This window comes from Natrix helvetica, assembly GCF_964273705.1.
Source record: "Natrix helvetica genome assembly, chromosome: 4".
Classification (NCBI taxonomy): domain Eukaryota; kingdom Metazoa; phylum Chordata; class Lepidosauria; order Squamata; family Natricidae; genus Natrix; species Natrix helvetica.
In genome coordinates this window covers 47022633-47044993 of record NC_138550.1, presented here as the reverse complement: position 1 = coordinate 47044993, position 22361 = coordinate 47022633, and the positions used below count along the sequence as shown (strand labels likewise).

Genomic DNA, 22361 nt, shown 5'->3' with positions numbered 1-22361 from the left:
TTACCAAATGTTTGACACTAGTCAGACTGATCTCATAACAAATAACTTGGCGTTTTACAGCAGAAAGGATGACTTTTGACACACTGATCTCAGCCAGGTCTAGCCATTCAGCTTTTATGAAATGAGCAAAACTGCACTCCTCCCTCCTGTCATATCAACAAAAGCATTAAATCTATTAGCAACTGCTATAACTGAAACTACCAAACTGTTTCCTCTGAAGTTAGTGTTTATATTGCTGTTTTCTCCCAAGAGGAAGATTGATACTAACATCTGTCTTTCCTCATTCCTTATAGTCCAGAAAAAGTAAAACTCCACTTCCTGGTTTTGCTGATAAATTCTTCTTTTCTGACAGGATAATATTGCCTCTTTGATGACATACATTGATGATATAGTATAATTTGCTAATGCATCTTCTGAATCCTTTTTGCTCTGTGCATAAAGCAATTTTCTTTTGACTCGTTCTCTATTTAAGTCGATAGGCTGTTTAAGCATATTGTAGCTAGCGTTCCAAGTATAATTATTCTGAAAACCACACATTTAAATTTAGAAGCATACCTTTTGATTGTTCTCTATTCTTTTCTTGAAGGTACATTGCTACTTTCTTTTGACAAGTTCGAGGATTTTCCAAAAGAATGTCTTCCAGTCATCATAACTGCCAAATACATGGTCAAGAATCATGCAAATAGATTAGTGAGACAATATAAAAATACATTTAATAAAATCAAGAGATTTTGGTGAAATAGCATAAAGAGAATACAAAATAAAACAATGATATATCAAAACAAGAAGATAAAAAAAATAAAGCATCAAGACTTACTATATTACTGTGAATTGTAAGGGGAAAGCAACATAATAATCTGTTCTATCATTCTTGGTTTTAGTACTTATGTGATGTTAATTGGAATACCTACATTCTTTAGTAAGCGTATATTACTCGTTGTCAGATTTAAATAATATTAAAAAAGAAAACCACAAGCTTTTTTGAAAATACAGAACCATTGTAAGTAGGGGAAAAAAGCTATATTGCCAAATTGCTAATCTTACAAATATCTATATCATCTTTTATATTTTGAGTATTAAAATGTGTAGATGTTTAAAAAACATTCAAATAAATGAAATCAATTATTTTGGCAAATGGAAATTATTATATCTTCCTGTACTCTTTATATGCCACAAAATATTGCCTGTTCATAGCAGACTGTAAAAAGGCTGTCTAATATCTGGTTTTGAGAACCTTGAGGAAAGAACTTTTCGTGATTTAAAAGATACACAACTCCTCAGGAAAAGAAACTGCCTCGCCTATTTAAATTGGGAGGAGGAACTGTAGGTTGCAAAAACTCTAAAACTGGACTTTAATCTGCCAAGTACTTCCTTCAGTGTACAACGCCTGGTGACGTTTAATTTAAGCAAAAAATCAACATGTTACAAGGAAATAGCAGTATCATCCTTCTATTACAGGCTGCTTTCCGAATACTCCCAATGTTGAGGTTGTGTTTTTTCATTTGTTTTGTGGCATACTGTGCGAGAGCAGGTAAGAAAGCCATTGGAATGTTACTTCTGAACATTTTATAATAAAAATAAGATAAGCGAATTTTAAAAAGAAATAATGAATCATTATCTTAAATACTAGTATGAAACTTGAATTAAAAATTCTTCTGAATAGAGTTATAAGGTTTTTAATGTAGAATAATTCAAAATATTTTAATTTCTATATAAAGATTTGTTGTTAGATTAATTCTATGTGGTTTCATTATTTCAGTTTAATGCAATAGGTTTTACATTAGATCAGAAGCATGGAGAAGGTGTTACATTTTCTAATATCTTGAGTTAAAAGGACATACTGTAAGTTTGAAAAGTTATTCACTGGATTCACAATGTACTAAACCATATTATTGGTTTGGACTTCACATGTTGAGCATTGTGTTTTTTACTTATGAGTACTGCTGTCACTATTCATTAATTTGAATGACATCATACCCAGTGGTGGGTTGCAAATCCCGTTCCAACCAGTACGTTGGAACGGGGCCGGCAGCATTCAAGCACCTCCACGATGCTGCAGCTGCTCTGCGGAGCGTCGTGCAGGCGCTGTATGCACCATGCACCTGCACGGAAGTGCAGAAGCCTTTAAACTCCGGTAAGGAGCTCGGGTGGGCCCTCCGGAGCACCGTACCAGAATGGTATCCAGTGCTCCGGGCTGGCTCCGGTACACCTGTACCGGGGCGAACCGCCTGCAACCCACCACTGATCCTACCCCAAGATAAGGACAGTTATGTGAACTTAACTATCCTTTTGATTTGTAAACCATACTGTTTATTTTTTGAGTCTAATAAATTATGACTTATTTATTAAACTATGTTACATGTGACTAAAGACACTATTAGAGAAGGCATAACATGTTCATTTGTTTACATGATTTAAAAGATCTGTACTTAGGAATTTAGTCAAAACTAGATTACACTGAATATATTGATGCTTGTTTTTAGGGTCATGTATGCATTATTATAATAAATTACAAATAAAATAAAAGCTTCCCTTTTACGAACCTGCAATCCCAATTGATTCACAGAATTAATTGAAAAGCATTGTGAAATTTTGTATTGATGTTGATTTATATTAGCATAATGGCATAGGTTAAGCTAGGAGACTAATTTATGTCCAAATGCAGCCTTTAACTGTCAGGTTGTCTTGTATTCATGTTTAGCCTCAAGGTATTATCTTATCTGAACAGAAATGGCAAGGACAAAGGCTGAAGTAAAAGTAAAAATGACCTTTGGCTTTAAACACCTGACCCCCTCCTGCTATAAACACTAGTACAGCTTAAGTATATAAAAGTTAGGTTTCCACAGCAGTACCGAGTTACAGTTAATTTGTCTAAATAGTAGTGTAACAAACCAGCAGTCAAGCATGCTTTGATGTTAACTACAGATGGATCCCTGAAGCTATGTGAATTTTGGAGCTGGTCTTGGGAAGAATAAAAATAACCCACGTTGAAGATTAGCACAAGAAATGTTTATGACATTTTGTATTATGCTGCATTATTGTTTTATGATAATTTTTACATCATTAAATGTTTTCTAAAATTTGAGGTACCCATTTGAGGTACCTTGGTTCAAATTATTGCCCTATGAAGCACTGTTTTGCCCAATTACAAGAAGAAAAGTTCTAGTAGTATATAGAGAAAGTTGGTTGGTAAAATCATCTGAGCAACTATGCTAACTACGATTTATTAGAATACTGGTGATAATGGGTCAAAGCTCACGGAAGTGTTCAAAGGCATCCTGAGTAGAAGAGTGCAAAAGAAAAGCTGTATTATAGTATGCTTGACTAGATGATCTGGGACTACCATTGAAAATGGTGGAAGATGTTTGCCTGTTCAAGGGTCAGCAGATTATCAATGCATTTTTGATCCTGAGATCTCTTGAGTATCAGTCAATAGCAAAAGCTCTTTTTTTCTTAAACGTATAGCATTAAATAAGAGTAATACTTGTAATTAGCACCCCCAGGCCATACACATGCTAGGCATACATCTTACCACATTTTACAAAACCTTGCTTACTACTTTTACATTAATTGAGAAATGGGAAACTGTTAAGGAATGACAAACAATTGACAAAGTTGTAGCTGGTGAAACATATCTGCTATGATAAGTCTTGGTTTATATCCAAACCGTATATTTTTGTTGTTGTTATTGATTAAAATAAGAAAAAATCTGGAAACTGATTTTTAATCTGTTCCCATGTTTTATTTAATTCATAGTTGTATGCCCTCAATAACAGACAGTAAATGTAAACCTAATTATAGCCATAGAAATGGTGGGGGGGAAGCTTTTGAAATATTTTGTAAAATACGACCAGTGTTTAGTAAAGTTCTGCCTAAGATTCTGATGTGCTTCAGATCTCAAGAGAGCACATCACCTTTCTATTGCACTACCAATTAAAACAACCATGGTTTCCACAAGAGAAATTAAACCAGCTGTTCAATCAACTACATCATTTTTCAAGTTTGCATAGTCACCTGAAAAAGATGGTTTAGATCAGTGTCTTTCAACCTTGACAACTTGAAGATGTCTGGACTTCAACTCCCAGAATTCCCCAGCCAGTATTCCCTGGCTGGGGAATTCTGGGACTTGAAGTCCAGGCATCTTCAAGTTGCCAAGGTTGGGAAACATTGGTTTAGATAACAACAAGTGCTCCACTTGTGATCGTCTTGGTTGCCTTGGAACTTTTTTAATCGTGCTTTTGAAGTTATTGTATTGTTGTAACACTGGGGAAAAACTGTTGTACTTACACACCTTGTGTCATTCTGCAACTGTCCATGATTTCTAATTTGAAAAAGCCCTATGGAAGGAGCTTTGTTGGTTTTTTTTCTCATGGGGTAAGTGTGGAAAGGTAGGTAGACTGCAGACTACAAGAGCTATTATTGTACTACAAAAGATAGAACATTCCAAAACAATCTTTACTATTAATGGTGAAGATGTAAGACTCTGCATGTCATCAGTAGCAATTTCACAAGGTTTCCTTCTTTAGAAAAATAAAAAAACCAAAAATACAAATAAACATTCAATTAAATGCTATAGAAGATAGGATTACTTGACAATTGATTAACATCAGATGCTTCTTGGCAGTTTATTCAGTCCTCATGCCAAAGATTTGAGCATTTCTGTTGAATATTTTTTTTAAAGAGTTAGTTATACCTGTTCATTCTTGTATGCATTTCCCATGCTAGGTAATGAGAGGGCTGAACTCAATTCTTTCAAATCATGTTCTGGAATCAACAAATCAGAATTGCTTTCACCCAGAACAAGCAAAATAAATTACAGTGTTTTCAAAATCCTGGATCTACTCCTTAAAAGCATGTTAAACAAAATTTTAAGAGCCCTAATTTGTAGCAATTTTTTTGTTAATAACGATGTTATTCTGTAGTATTTTATAAGCTTTTGAAATTTATATTTTTAAAAAGGATAAACAATAATTGGATGAACTCAGCCCAAGTATGTCAGGTTTATCTCTCTTCAGCATAAAATTTGTACTTCTTAGATTTGGTCTTTTATAAACCAGGAATTCTAGTCTGAATTTATTGTGTTTGTAAAATTAAATAAAATATTTTTATTTGAGATTCCATAGATGTCTTGCAGAAAAATAAAATGCAATGTGATCTTTAAAAATCATACTAATCAAATGTTTATTTTATTTATATTTTACAAACTTAGGTCAAGAATGTCCTAAATTCACAGATCTTAATTTTGGCAATGCTGTGATTGGCACAGATCTGAAGGTGAAACTGCTTTTGTACACACGAAGAAATAAAGACTGTGCTGAGCTTCTTGATGAACATAATATAACAACTTCTACACATTTTAATGTAACCAAGAATACTGTTGTTATCATCCATGGATATAGATTTACAGGTTCTCCTCCAATATGGATTGATACAATTAAATATCTTTTGCTTGAAAAACAAGACTACAACGTCATTATAGTAGATTGGAATCGGGGAGCAACAACATTGAATTATTTTGGTGCTGTTTCTAGCGCGAAGAAAGTAGTACCCATCTTAACAGATCTTATTGATCAAATGTTGGTAAGAAAATTACATATAATACTGATATCAGGGAAAGATTCAACTACTTGCCCAGTTAACTCTATCAGGTTGATTGTACTGTATATTCATTGTTGTTTCTTGTAAAAATAGAGAGTTCTGGGCTGTAATAGGGGATCATTATCTACTTTATATACAATGCTTTTGTATTCTTGGAAAATGCATGAGCATGTATTCAGACTGTTGTGAGCAGTGCTTATACAACTACAGTATAAAGTATATTTGGTCTAGTGGTTAAGGTACTAGACTAGAGCCCAGAAGATTGTGAGTTCCAGTTCCATGTTAGCCATGAAAGCCAGCTGTGTGACCTTGGGCCACAAGGGCATTGTTGTGGGGACAATAGGAGGAGGAAGGTGTGTTGGATATGTGCATCAACTTGGGTTATTTGTAAAAATATTAAAAGTGGACTATAAATAAATAAATCTGTTCTGTTACATGCTATTTCTAAATGGTTGTCCAAACTGTAGATGTGTGATCATTGCAAGAGTAACACGTGAACATTCATTATTTTCACTTATTTGTAAATAAAATGTGTTTTAAAATAAAACACATAAAATAAAAATTAGTCTCCAAACTACAAACATAGGTTGTGGCTGCTTTTTGTTTGTGAAGTTCTGTAATGACATCATAGAATTTTACTATGATAGGAAAATAATGTAAATAGACAGAGTATAGCTAAGTGGTGTTGGGTGTTAAAAACTTTAGCTCCTTTTATGGCTGGGAAACTGGAAAACTCCAACCATGAAAAATGTTAAAATGTAACAAGATTCATAAATTATATGCCCGTATATATAGCACTAACTATCATATCGTAGTTGTTCCTAGGAATAATTTAATTTCAGATGGCAGCCTTGTTGCCAATGCAAGGCTAACTCCACATTGTTGTATCAGAATTACTCTACTGAAATACATAGATACAAATTTCTTTGTCTGTACTGGTTCATTTCACTGTATTACAAACCAAGCTAGTTTTCTGAAAGCTTTTTCTCCACTTTATGATACAATTGTAAATACACAATCACTAATCAGGATTAGATTACAACAGTAGCATTTCATTTTCTTTTTCCACAAAACAATTCATTTGTGTTCAACTATATACAGTGAAATGTGCAACATCCTTATGCCACTTACAAATATCTCTCTTGTTCTCCGTCAGCTGATGATGATTTTGGAGTGCTTCTGAATAGGATGTGATCTATGTGGCACTATCACAAAATTTATCTCAATCTGTTGTAGTGTATAAGAGGGGGAAATGAGACAAAAATCATCCTGATGTCTTGTAGTTTTATTTATAAACTAACAAGAGTACATTTTTATTTAATTATTCTTGAAAATCTTTGGATATACAGTATAACATATTGACAAGATGTCAATGTCAGGAACTAGAATAAATTCTGTTTGACTTTCCTAATTATATCAAATATTCTATGATTTACATTTCTATAACCCTCTTTCCATAACTTTTCACCCAACAGGAGAATGGTGTTGCTGTTGATTCTATTTATATGATTGGTGTAAGCCTTGGGGCTCATATAGCTGGATTTGTTGGGAAGACATATAATGGTAAAATTGGAAGAATTACAGGTGAGGCTTACAAACTGAATAAACTTCAAACAGTCCTTCCAGGTTGAATTTTAGAAGCTGGCTAGTTTTAGCAGATTTGGAGCATGTTTTATAGCACAATTCTTTCATATAAAGTATTGCAATTGGAATCTATTTTCACACTTTTTTACAAATGAAAAATAAAGATTGTGCAACTCAGCAGTGTCAACATTTCTATAAACAAGAAAAGCACAGGAATGTTGTTTGAGAGATGTATGATCTTCTCTAGACATTGCCATGCCTGCTTGCCAGTTTTAGGGCTTTTCACAATGGTGATATATGTCACAAGTTCACAAAATAAACTTAACTAATGGCTCGGGGAAATGGCCAAGAAAACCCTCCAAATCTAATACATTAGTATAGTTTGATAGAGATATCAGTGCATTGGTTTAAATGAAAACATCCTTCAAATTAGGCTGTATCTCAAGTGAAAGTAGTGTAATGTGAAACCAATGGGCGTAACTTGGACCTAAGTTCTTGATTGCTGAACAAACCTTTAATCTCTTCATAAAATGGTGTTATGTCATGTTTTCTAACTTGATGTTTCTATCAGTGTGCACACTGTAGAAACTTCCTATTTAAAATTGCAACTTGTCTTTTTCATTAGTGTCTCCTTAGTAATATCTCCATAAGTATACATTAATTAGATTGCTGGAACTACATTTAAGATTTAGACTGTTAGGAAGGGGAGCGCTAATGAGAAGCTTACTTGTCCTCTAAATAATTACTCTGTTTTGTTGTTAATTTTGTGTTACTTATAGTATTTACATTTAAACAATGCTTGCATATTTTTCTTATGAGCTCTGCTTTGAGTCTACTCTTTAGGTCTTGACCCAGCAGGTCCATTGTTTGCCAGAAAGCTGGCTAATGAGAGGCTGGATCATACTGATGCCCAGTTTGTGGATGTCATTCATTCTGATACTGATGGTAATTATTGCACATTTGGATTTTGAGCATTGTGTGTTTGAATGATTCCCTCTCATCCCACTTCACTTCCTGGTATGATTCCAACAGAATTTGTACATATCTATAAGAGAATAAGTATCATCTCAAAATACATACTTTTGGCCAGGATGTATGCAATTATTATGACTGGAATCCAAAAAGGTACTTAGGATATGCTGAAAGACTTGTGCTTAAAGATTGGGCAAAAATAATAGCTAGAACTTTTTCATTTGTCTCTGAATTGCAGACTTTCCTGATACAAAAAAAGTTATTTTCTAAACTACAGTACCACATTGGAGCAGCTATTTTTAAAAATATCAATTCAAAATACATTTCTTACAACAGGTATAAATTGTTTAAGTTCATTAGAAACTTTAACCAAGCTAATACCAGTGAGTTTAGTAATAATCCTAATTATGAACAGAAGATAAACCTCAACATTTTAATATTTGTTTAAAAATCCTACTTTTCAGTTCAAAAGTATTAACTGTCTAAACTCATGATGGTGTTGACTACAGTAAGATATTAAAATTATTTTTAAAATATTAACAACAAAGGATAAAAATCAATTTAGCATTGGCATTTGAAAGGAAATTCCCTTTTACGTAAGATTACAGCTAAGAGATAAAATTACGAATTTGAAAGCAAATTCGTAATTTGAACAAATATTTCAGCAAATTTTAGGCCATCACCTTGATGCTTGTAGATTCCATTTCATCTCCTAACCAAGCTCCTTGAAGAGATCAGTACCTTATTTTATGACTAATTTCAATGAAACATTTAGAATTTCTGGATGTAGTTTAGTGATAATTATAAATTCCAGGATTTGGGTAATACATATCCTTAGCTCTTTGATATCTTAATGCTATTATTTTTTATTTTTAATCCTTTTAAAAATACAGTTGCAAGAAAAAGTATGTGAACCCCTTGGGATTACGTGGAGTTTTGCATGAATTGGTCATAAAATGTGCTCTGAACGTCATCTAAGTCACAACAATAGTAAAACACAGTCTGCTGAAAATAATACTACACAAACATTAGATGTTGCCATGATTTAATTGAACATAACATGTAAACATTCACAGTGCAGGGAGGAAAAAGTATGTGAACCGTTGGACTTAATAACTGGTTGACCCTTCTTTGGCAGCAATAACCTCAACCAAACGTTTCCTGTAGTTGCAGATCAGACCTGCACAACGTTCTGGAGTAATTTTGGACCACTCCTCTTCACAAAACTGTTTCAGTGTAGCAATATTCTAGGGATGTCTGGTGTGAATCACTCTCTTAAGGTCATGCCACAACATTTCAATCGGGTTGAAGTCAGGACTCTGACTGGGCCACTCCAGAAGGTGTATTCTGTGCTGTTGAAGCCATCTTTTTTGTTGAATTACTTGTATGCTTTGGGTCATTGTCCTGTTGCATCACCCATCTTCTGCGGAGCTTCAGTTGGCAGACAGATGGTCGTACGTTTTCCTGCAAAATGTCTTGATAAACTCTGGAATTATTTTCCCATCAATGACAACAATCCGTCCAGGCCCTGAGGCAGCAAAGCAGCCCCAAACCATGATGTTCCCTCCGCCATGTTTTACAGTGGGGATGAGGTTTTGATGTTGGTGTGCTGTGCCTTTTTTTCTCCACACATAGTGTTGTGTGTTTTTCCCAAACTCCTCAATTTTGGTTTCATCTGTCCACAGTATATTTTGCCAGTAGTGCTGTGGAACATCCAGGTGCTCTTTTGCAAACTTCAAACGTGCTGCAATATTTTTTTTGGACAGCAATGGCTTCCTCCGTGGTGTCCTCCCATGTACTCCATTCTTGTTTAAAGTTTTCCTTATTGTAGATGTGCCAACAAAAATGTTAGCATGTGCCAGAGATTTCTGTAGGTCTTTAGCTGACACTCTAGGATTCTTCTTTACCTCATGAAGCATTCTGCGCTGTGCTCTTGCAGTCAGTTTTACAGGACGACCATGCCTAGGGAGAGTAGCAACAGTGCTAAACTTTCTCCATTTTGTAGACAGTTTGTCTTACCGTGGACACATGAACATCAAGGCTTTTGGAGATACTTTTGTAACCCTTTCCAGCTTCATGCAAGTCAACAATTCTTGATTGTAGGTCTTCTGAAAGCTCTTTTCCGTGAGGCATGGTTCACATCAGACAGTGCTTCTTGAAACCAGTAAACCCAAAACAGGTGTGTGTTTTTAAAGGGCAGGACAGCTGTCAGTAACACATCCAATATCATCACACTGATTGGAGTCAAGGTTGGCTCACTCCTGGCTCCAATTAGCTCTAGGAGGAGTCATTAGGCTAGGGGCTCACATACTTTTTCCTCCCTGCACTGTGAATGTTTACATGTTATGTTCAATTAAACCATGGCAACATCTAATGTTTGTGTAGTATTATTTTCAGCAGACTGTGTTTTACTATTGTTGTGACTTAGATGACATTCAGAGCACATTTTATGACCAATTCATGCAAAACTCCACATAATCCCAAGGGGTTCACACACTTTTTCTTGCAACTGTATGTGAGAGATTAAGCTCTAATTTTTTGTGGGCAGGAGAATTGTGATTAAAATGGTTTATTTATTTTTTCTTCACTATGTATTTCATTGTTAGGCTTTGGTCTCAAGGAGTCTTTGGGAAACATTGATTTCTATCCAAATGGAGGAATAGATCAGCCCGGATGTCCAAAGACCATACTTAGTGGTAAATATAGATAAATTAATTATCATAGGAATTTGTTGAGGGGTTTAATTGTAGTGAAGTCATTCATTCATTCATTCATGAAGGCAATTCTGTTAGTGTATTTTAAAAATTTTATTACAATTTTGTATAGAATCAGATTTATCCATTCAATAATTTTTAATATTCTTTTAAACTGTTCATTGAATCCTGCTCTTGAGTGCTATATATTAACAAGAGTAAATCTAGATTGTTCAGGTTTACACTAGGATTTAAATTTTAAAATATGAGTAAGTTTCCTTTTTTGCCTAGGAAGGACAGAAAGCCCTGTTGTAGTTAGAACACATGGTGAGAAATCAACTGCACAAAATCTCTAGGTATTCTTAGTTGGACCTTGCTTGGAAAATGCTGGGATAGCAAAATAAACAACTCAGAAAGGGAAACTGAGAAATAGGGGACTGAACTGCAGAAGATAGCTTTCCTGTTTTGAAGTAAAAGGCAAAGAGTCACTCTCTGCTCTTGTGTTTTAAGGGGAGATCTGTGCTGGATTTTTTGATAACGGTATAGAAATGGCTTTTCCAGAATGTAATTTAATGTAATGTAATTCCAGTTTAAGCTATAGTTAGGAATTTCTGGGGAGTCTCCCATTCAAATATTAACTAGCAACTACTGCTAATTTTGAAATGCTACTGCTATTCTATTTTGTGAAAAACAGAACATGATTACATAGTCTTGAGTTAACTTTTTGATTCTTCTAGGATCATCTTATTTCAAATGTGATCACCAGAGATCTGTTTTTTTGTATATGTCATCTTTACAACATAAGTGTGATATAACTGCATATCCTTGTGAATCGTATAAAGATTACAGGAATGGAAAATGTGTGAGCTGTAATTTTAAATCACTCCCATGCCCAATAGTAGGTAAGAGTAATGTGTTTAAGATAATATTTTATGGAGACTTTCTTAGACAGCATTCTACAATATACAGAACATTCCATTATGTAATGCTTTTAAAATCTGATACAGTGAAATATTCTAGGAGTAAAGATATCCAGTTTATTTGTGAGCAAGAAAACTGGAGTCATGTGTGTTTTTGTCTGTTTTAAACTATAGAACACATATTATATAAATATTATATTAAAGATGAATATAGTACCAAAGTCACTGCACAAGAGATATTCACTTAACTCTCACCTCCAATTTGTAGTAGAGCCAGTTTGGTGTAATGGTTAAAGCACCAGGCTAGAAAGCAGATGATCATGAGTTCAAGTGCCGCCTTAGCTATGAAAGCCAGCTGGGCTACTTATTCTCTCTCAGCTCAAATAATCTCACAGTTGTTCTAGTGGGGAAAATAGAAGGGGGAAGGTGTGTTGGATATGTTTGCTACCTTGAGTTAGTTGTAAAAATAATAAAGACAGATAAAATATCTCCCGATTAATCATTAAGCTGTCTGTGTCTTAAACAGGAATAACCCTTCTAAGCAGGGTTATTCTAAGCAGATATCTTAATTTTCAAACTCAACTTTCTGAATCATTTATAAAACATTCCCAACTATTTCTTAGCTGTTAACTTCATTTTAAAAACAGTCATTTAGGAACAATTACCAAGAAAGTTTTTCCATTAACTACAATTATTATTTTCAGGTTCTACACATTTATTTTTAGGTTAGTATTTAGGTTAATATAGTATTGTAGGTGATCCCTGGTGCACGTGATGAGGGAATAACAATAATGCTGAGAATGGAGATTCCAAAACATCAAGTTATCATTACTAACTGTTGTAAAACTTGACATTATCTTTCCAAATTATATAAGATTTTAGGCAAAAAAATGTTGTAATATCTCACAATAGCAATAGTACTTAGACTTATATACTGCTTCACAGTAAAAGTATTGAGTTATTTTGGTGTCTTATAGATGCCATCATATTCTGTTGTTCCTACAGGTAACATGATGAGGAAAAAGTTGAGAATTATTTTCTTCATGTAAGAAAATGTATATGTTCTGTATTTCCTCCATTTCAAGCAATATGCAATAAGGTTTTACCCATATGTTGCGGACACTGCATCAGAATCAAAGGGTGAATGTCAATTTGGCTATTGTGGAGACCAAATTCTTCACAGTTAATTTTATTAACTATAACACTCTAAAGGAAGAGTCAGAAATTGTATTTTTTAAGCTGGGAGACTTGATGGAATCTTAAATTTATTTCCAAAACTGGAAAACTCCATATTACACCACCATAAGAGTGAAAGATAGCTTAAGAGAACAGGATATCTATAAAGTTTCCTGTTGCAGATGAATTAAAAAAATATGTAGATGCCTGAAAATATCCTAAAAGAAATAAAAATGAAACAGGTGCACTATTTTTAAATAATCAGGCAAAGAAATATTTTTTTAAAAAAATCACTATCATCATGCTTTAAAAGAATTGAGTGTTAATTCTTAAACATACAAATAAACACACTGATTTTGTATGTTGGTCACATTTTACTTGCGGGGTGTATGTCTGAGTACTTGAAGTCCTACTGGTACATGACCAAGCTGCATCAAGGATTGTGTTCAGCTATAGTAGGCAGATTCCCCTCCTGAGGACATTCTGCATCATGTGAATAAAAGCTAGGATCCGTTAAATGGATTTATACAATTTACATATTCTAGATATATTTTGATGAAATATATCTGATAAAAGATGATGAAACTTACATTATTAAATATTTTGTCATCCTGATCAAAGATTGTTTGGCTCTCTCTGTTGGTTGTAGAAACCCATTGGGACTTTGTTGCAGCTTGGTCATATTTTACTTCATATTAAACCAGAAATCGTAATATTATAAATCACAGCTGAATGAACAGTTTACTAACACAGATTACTTCTGCTTTTCTGAAAAGAAAATTAGAAAAGTGGATTAGGAATAATAATACTTTAAACTGGCTTCTGACCATGGCTTGTTTGAATGTTATTATTTCTGTACATTTGTTTAGCTGCTCAAATGTGGAGACAAATAATAAAACATGCAAATTACCTATGTGCACTGACAGTGTGCTTTATCTACTTGTTGTTTCATTATTTCCATCCATGATGTTGTAATATAAACCTGATCAGTCAGTTTGCTTGCTGAATGAATCATTAAAAAAGCACGCACACTTTCAGAAGGATTGCTATACTACTTTCTTTTCCTTATTCAAACTTCATTTCTTCCTAGCTTTTGGCTAATTCGTAGTATTATGTGGGATCTTTCTAAAACAAGATTAGTGAGATTGTGAGCAGGTTTGTTAGGATCAAATAGCACATAATCCAATACATTTATCTACTTTGTTTACTCGTAAGATTTCTAAAATGCTTCTCTTTCAGCCATGCAGTACTAATCAATCACTTGTCCTCCCAACAACTTCTAACTTATGAAAAGAGTAGAAGGTGGCACATTGATTTATGGTCTAATTGCTTTACCAATCAAAAATCAATTGCCTGCCTGCCTGCCTGCCTGCAGTAGCAGTGCTTCTGCTGCTATGTCAGTGTGCTGTCTGAAGCTATTGCTTAATAACATTATTACTATGGGAAATTTGCAAAAGAGTTAATCAAGAGATTCACTTAAAATCTAGCTGATATCTTCTCATAACTAACAGAACTTTGATTTTCTGGTATAGAACTGCAGCATTAAGTATTTTTATTATATTCTGGGAAAGTTAATTTCACAGAGCATCATAAAACAATATGTATTTAGTATTTTTTTCATCTTTTTATTTTGTATTGAATATATTTCAATTTCAGGATACTATGCTGATAAATGGAAGGATCATTTACTTGAAAACAATCCTCCCATGACAACAGCTTACTTTGATACTTCAGACAAAGATCCATTTTGCAGTAAGTCATTAACTATTTTCCATGCATCTACTTTAGCTTTCTTTCTTTTTTTCCTGCTATGGAAAAAATAGGAGGAGAAAAAACCAGTGTATTTTACTGTCCAGATAACTTGACATATCCCTGATTAAACTTAGTTTTTTATTACACTTTTATTTATAAAATAGTATAATGCTGAAAAGATCTATGTGCTTGGAGAAAAATGTTAAAAACAGGAAATTATCTGGCCAACCTAGTAAAGGATGACAAATGAGCTGATAAAAATGAGAAAGAGATGGATTTATATTAGATAATAACAAAATGAATTTCATGAAAAGAAGTATAATGAAACAGAGAATTAGTAAATATTTACTATCATGCATTATAAAAGGTCCATATGAGAGCGGTACTAGTGCGTCTTACAAATAGGGCTGTGTGTCTTTCTGTATGTGTCTGTGTTGATGTTTTCAACTGATATTTAAATAGCCGCATTCAAGGTCTTTGCAAGCTAAACAGAACTTGAAGCAGAGATAATAGCTCAGTATTTGGAAATCATTAATTCTGTCTGATAGACATGACTAAAAGATTGATCTGCTTTGGAATGCTTTATGTAACTCCTTAGAGCACCATATTTAAGTTAAATATAATAGCATTATATTATTAGAAACATTTCATACTTCAAACCAGACTTCCATTTATTCTATTGTGCAATATCACAATATAGTCAGTTTTGTGCAGTGGTTAACTCCACAAAAAATTGCACAGACTACAAACTGGGACACTGTGAGTTCTAGTCTTGCAAAGTCAGCTGGTTGACTTTGGGCCAGTCACTCTCTCTCAGTTCTAGAAAGGAGGCAATATATGGGTGATATAACTTATGGCTAGGAAAATATTACATTGACTATTGGCTATTTTGGATATGATAAAAGTAATGCTATACTTTTTGCTTTGCATACAGAATTTTACTGATAATTATGAACCCAACAAAACAAATATGTGATTTTTAAAGGCGAAGGACAAGAGATATTTAGTAGCAAGTGATAATTTGAATTTGAATAGCCAAAAGAATTTTAATACTAAATTTAGCTCAATTCAATGAAATTAATTCATTGTAAGAATCCATGTAATTGTTCTATAGAGTTCAGTTCAATTGTTTACATGCCTGTTGTAGAAGACTATTTTCTTTATGTTTCATACAATATATTTTATATAATGATCTATCTTTCCAGTGTTGTGGAAATTAAGTGACTGAATGTCTCATTCTTAGGAAATATGGCTATGTTCTACATTTACTATCATAAATGTAATACAGAATGAATAATTTAAAAAAATATTTTCCTAGTAAGTGCAGCTACTGTAGAATATAGAACAAAAACAAGAAAACATCCAGACTATATAGCACTTGCAAAAGACATCCGTATCATCTGCGAAATTTATAAGGGTATCATATGTAAGATTTATATCATGATTAGAGGATAATAATTTTACCTGCTATTTCACCTTGCTCCATCTTGCCATTAATTGTGTATTTTGATCAATCTCAGTATAATAAAAAAGGTTGCTAAAAAGAGGTACATTTTTCAATAAAATGGCTTAGCATGAAACTGTTACCTACTATGATGCATCTAGCTCTGAAATATATACATTATTCTGACATTCTAGCCTGAGAACATTTTCAGTAGTCTCTTGATATATAACTTTCCGACTTTGCTCTATAAACTCAAGTCCACTTTCCAGGATTCTTCTTTTCCTTTCTGAAAAAGAGGCAAATAAATCAAAATAAAAGTACATTTTTTTCTATCTCCCACAGTGTATCATTATTCTTTGGATATTATTACATGGAATAAAAGCACTAGGAGAGGTTTCATAAATATCAAAATAACAGATAATTCAGGAAATACAGTAGAATCCAAAATTAATAGGTGAGATATATTTATTCATTTTGGTATTCTTTATGCAAAATAGTATCGGCTATAATTAGAACTAGTTGAACAAAGATTAATAAAATGAGTAATTGATGTCTTTTGAATCAGAATGGAAGCTTGAAAGTTAATATGCAAAGAAAAAACATAATAGAGGTAGTCCTTGGTTAGCAACCATAGTTGGAATCAGCAGCTCTATCGTTAAGTGAAGCAGATGCAAAATGGGAAATTATATGACTGATTTTATTTGTTTCCTACTCTCCCAATCTTTGGAATTTCCCACCCTTTGAAATGTAGTTATTAATCACAACATTATTTTTGGAGCATAGTTGTTAACTTCAAATGATCGCTAAATGATGCAGTCAGTAAGCAAGGACTATCTGTATTGAAATTGTATGTATGCTATTTATTAGTCTTATTTATGTAGCTGCCAACCTCACAATCAAGTGATTCTGGATGGGATACAAAATTATACAGCGAAGTTGGATGGATAGATATAATCTGAGAAAGGCAGTCCTTCAAATAATCGATGGGGAGCTTTAAACATAAAAATGTGCACCTTGAATTTAGAAACGGATTGGTTAACAATGCAGCTTGCCAAACAAAGGTATAAACATGTATTTATACAGAAGCACATAACTGCCTGCTCTGTTGCATTCTGCATTCTGAAGTAGCTGACACTTCCAGATTTTCTTCATGGATAGCCTCATTGCCAATAGTCCAACCTTGAGGCATGAGTGACTGCGAGTAGAGCCCCCTTGATCTTGGAATGCAAGATGCAGAATACAAAGTTGAGTAAATACTATTTCAGTCAGATTTTCTTTCTGTTTTCTAATTATGCTGTTTATTTTTGTTACCTGCCTGTTATATAGCAGGAGGAAAGGGGGAAAGAAGGAAGATGACAGAAGGGAGATAAAGAGAGTGTTTGCATTCAATTTGCATAAGTTTATATCAGTACATGCAAATTCAGAAATTGCTATTATGTAAATACAAGGTATTTGTAAAATTACTATATAAATTACTATATAAATACAAGGTATTTATAGTATTGTAAAAAATTTTGAATCCCACCACTGCTTCTGATCTCTCGTGGACAAATAAATGGCTAATTTTGTTTGTTCAGCTGAACAGGCTTAAGGTATAATAAGATCTTTCGTAGATCAGTCCACAGTGCTGTTACAATCTATACTGGATATATTTGAGAATCCACTTGTCAAAATATATTTCTTGCTGCTTCTGCCTTGACCAAGGTTTATAGTCGTTTGTATATTCTGTTCTGGTTTGTTTTTTAACAATGTTTGAAACCCATTGCATGACACATTATTTTATAAAGGGGCATACACTGAATAGTTCTTTTTTCTTCTTCTTTAGTGATGCCGCTGTATTTCAACAATATAGGCAAGCAAAGATACTTGCTGGATTTTATCTGGATTTTGGAAACATTTCAGCAATTGCTTTGACATTTTCTACAAGGAGTACAGTAGGCCCCAAGTACAAGCTTAGAGTTCTCGAAATGAGATTAAAATCTCTTTCATATCCAGAAAGGTAACACAGATTGTCATTTTGTGATAACTTCATGATATGGAAAAAGAATTTAAGAAAAGATAGCTGAACCACAAATCCTGTTGCTCAATGATAGCACTTACAGATGACAGAATAGTTTTTATTGAAGGCACTGTTTTTTACAACTGAAGCAGAAAATGAGTACAGAATTTGCTAAAACTACATATGAGGCAGAGATGGGTTTCTGCCAGCATTACTGCCAGTTCGGTGAATGCAATTTGCTCTGCGGATGTGCGCATTGCCTGTAAATAGGTCTGTGCATGCGCAGAACATAAAAAATGTCAAAAAAAAACATGCGGCGACAGGGGAACCGGTTCGGGGGCATGGCGAGCCTGCCGCCCCTACCGGTTCAGCGATCAAGACACAATTTCCACTACTAGTTTTCCCGAACTGGTGGAAACTGGTAGCGACCCACCTCTGATCTGAGGGGAATATTTTCAGTAGGGTGTCTGCCATGTGAGTATAGGTACTCTAATAATACTAATTTAAACAAGTTTTAAAATCTGTACAAAATTAGAACACAATTAGATAGAAAATATATAGATGTAAGCTAATATTCTAAGAATTACATTAATGATTGCCAACAGTTTAGCTTAGAAGTTGAGAAAACCTAGAGAAGGAATATATTCTTACTATCTTTTTAATTTGTTTATACAGTAAATGTCTTAGAAAGATTTTTTTTCTGTATATACTGTGGCGTTGAAAAAGCAGAATTACAACTGCAAAAAATCTTGATTATATCAATATATTATGTATAGTTGTATTGGTTGCTCCATCTTAGGAACAGTCATGGAAATCACTTCTCAAATAAAGACTGGTGCATATTATATAGAAATTAGTAACTGGTTAAAAATTATTTTGCTTGAAACAGAAATGCTTTCCCCCAGAATTGATTTCCCTTTTATTCAGCATTTGCAATAAAATAATTGGTTATGCAATAAAATAATTGTTCCAACACTTAATTTATTTTAAAAAGTTCTGAAATGTCAACCAGATAGCTTGCGACTTAGGTACACTTATCTAAACTATAACACTTAGCTATGGATGAGTATTCTGGGCTTTACCTATTTAATAGGTTTGACTATTGGGTGATACCTAAAGACTTTTGCAAAGACCAGTGGCTTTTACTCTAAAAGATTTTTTTGGGGGGAAGCATTTCTGAGAGTGTAGAGAACAGTGTTTTCATATATCTTTATACAGTATATGATTTGGAAACAGTACAATATGGATTTTTAAAAATAACTTTGGATGATCAGTTTAAAGGGTAAAATAATTAAAAGCAGAGGAGTAAATAAGATTAAAATTTATTCCCATCTGTTTTGGATATGGTTTAGTATATTATTATTATTGTTAAATAATAATATTAAAAAGAAAGTTTAAACAATTAAATGTAATAGAACAATACAAAAATAAGAACAAAGAAAATATGTTAATAAGACTACAAAAAAGATAGACTTGTGAAGAACAGAGAAGAGGGGCGAGAGATGAATCTGCTATCATATATTATGATGTATTATATTGGTAATACACTGAAAATCAGTCCTGGTTTCTCTTAAAAGCACTGGTTAAATATAGGATGAATATTACTTAGGGACAATGATAACAATAAAATACACCTTTTCTTTATTATATATTTTCTTCTCTCTGTACAGGATCCAGTTATGTAGATATGATTTAATACTTGTGGAAAATGTTGAAACAACTTTTACACCTATCCCATGCTATGAGATAAATATGCAAGACAATTGATTATTTCAGGATATTGTATGCAAGAAATTAAAAAGACCAACATGAACTGGTAACAAGTTTAATTGGCTCCCTTCAAGAAAGTTAATTTGCCAATTTTATGACTACCTCTGAAGATTACAGAATGAACTTTTAAAAGAAATTAAGACATTTTTCATGTGCCTAGTTGCATATGTTAGCAATCAATTTCTAGTTAAAAAGCACTCAGAGTTGTGAATTATTTTTTGAGATGATTTCAATTTCAGACTTATGCACAATGATGGTGACATATCATTGAAATTAACAGTAATAACTTCATCACTAAATGCAGGATCATACTACATTAAAATGTATATGTTAATGCTATTGTTGAAATTAGTTTTGGGTTTTGAGGATAGATGAAGGAACTTTTCCATTAGCGTTAACAGCAAAAACCCTAAATACCATAAACAGATGCTATTATGATGGAACTGAACAGTCTCACAGATTTACATTTGTGTGAAAGGACATGTACAGACTAGTGAAGTTGAAAAACAAGGATATAATAATTTTCTTAATGAATGTACTAGAGATAAAATTAATCAAGAATAAATGTATTCAAGCCTGCAACATAATTGTTGATAAAGTTGGGAATTCATGGGGATTTCCATTTAAACATAATTTTAAAATTGTAAGCAATAGAAGCAATGTCTACTATTCAGGATATTGATAAAATTTAAAAAAGACCCCCTCCCCCCCCCGATGCTAGCACAAGAAATAACCTTTGAGATTAGAGCAAGTAGACACAGCTATAAAACAGGAGTGGGTTTCATCTGGTGTTACTGCCAGTTTGCTCGTGTGCGTAATTTGCGTGCATGCACTGGATGTGCACTGCACACACATGCGCAGTTCAATGGAAATTGTTCTGCGCATGCACAGAACTAAAAAAAAAGATGGTGGCGGCGACAGCAGCGACTGGGGAACTGGTTCATGGGCATGGCCAGCCTGCGACCCAGGCCGGCATACCACTACCAGAGGAACCCATCTCTGCTACAAAATGAAGATTATGGATGGAGGAATTTAACAGAAGCAAGAGCAAAGTGAGAAAAATATTTATAGTTGAAATCTTTAAAGTTGTTATTATTAATATTATTATTATTTTGAAAGTTCTGGATAAGTTTTTTTTATTTAACAGCAAAAGGATGCTTAGAATATGAATTTTGAAAAGCTAACAGAGGATTAAGGATCCATATAGACTTTGAAGTATAATTTTTATTAATTTGAATAATTCTTCTCATGGGAATATTGTGGTTTTTTAAAAAAGAAGAAACATGACAGTGATACCTTGAATGTTTGACAGTTGTGAGAGCTACAAGATAATATTTTTTTCTTGTTAATTAACAATGGAGCAAAATGTTTTGATGGGTATTTTTAAATATTGGTCTTCAAAATGACTTGATATGATAGATAGGTAGTATATTATTGAAGTTACAGAAGACGTAGTATGCCAAATAAGTTTAAAATTAATTTGTATGTAGGTTTAAATGTGTCAAATGTGGGGGTACAGCATGAGTCAGGAAGGGTGCACAGAGATCTGCAAGTGGTACTGCACTGACTGGGAGGGTGCAACAATGGTTCAGAAAGGGTGCAAGATATGTGTGCAGGTGAAGTTGTGTGGAGGGGATAGACTCACCCAAGCAACTTGTAATCTTTCCTGCCAACTTTCCCACTGCTGATGCTTCCTGCTATTTTGCTTGTGACAAGCTGTCAAGGAGCATCAGAAATCACAATTGAGTTTCTACTTCCTCCAGCATCTTATTGACTTCTGGGAAGCCAGCATGGAGCATTGAATACGATAATCAAGTGACTGTGGCTCACCAATGCTGAAACAGCTGCAGTATGGTAGTACTGAAGTGGTCACAGCTTCCCCAAATTTCATTCCCATAGGAATCATGGGTCCCGGGCCCTGGCATTCTGTAAGTTAGCCTATTTGAAGCATGTTGATTAAAAAAATGTGACCCATTTGAAGGTTAGAAACAGACAAACAGGCTTAATAATATATAGATAGTGTTCTGTCCCGTGATTCCAATGAATATGCAGACACAGGCTTGGCTGTCTGCCACGACTAATTACATAGATAAAACCGCCCCTTGGTTAGGAGCCTAGAAAACTATTTTCAAGAAACCAAGATTAAACTTACGGAATGCTTTCTCAACGGCTAGTAAAATGGACTGTTGTTTCCTGCAAATATTCTCCTCCTGTCGCTCCACCTATAAACTCTTTGGGAGGGGCCAGAGTCTTAGCCAGCTGTCCCTACTTCCTTCTCCATAGCTGTTCCTTTCTCCTCTCAGCACATCAAGGACAACCTCCCTCTGTTCCTCTTCACTGCTCCCTGACTCAGATGCCACCTGGTGGCCAACAGGCCTCTCCAGTTCCTGCTCTGACTCCAAACACCCTCTTCCTCATCCTCGAGAGCAGTCCCATAATAGTCTGAGCTGTCA

At 33.9% G+C, this 22361-nt stretch overlaps 1 protein-coding gene across 1 annotated transcript; it reads left to right on the top strand.

Annotated features, from left to right (window-relative positions):
* The first annotated feature begins 1434 nt into the window (after positions 1 to 1434).
* LIPI (lipase I) lies at positions 1435 to 21818 on the top strand. Its single transcript, XM_081952485.1, has 10 exons — positions 1435 to 1531; positions 5210 to 5580; positions 7074 to 7182; positions 8026 to 8127; positions 10761 to 10850; positions 11585 to 11749; positions 14600 to 14695; positions 16482 to 16593; positions 17965 to 18138; positions 19809 to 21818. The coding sequence occupies exons 1-10, from the start codon at positions 1480 to 1482 to the stop codon at positions 19903 to 19905; spliced, it is 1368 nt and encodes a 455-aa protein (XP_081808611.1). The 5' UTR covers positions 1435 to 1479; the 3' UTR covers positions 19906 to 21818.
* Positions 21819 to 22361: the final 543 nt, after the last annotated feature.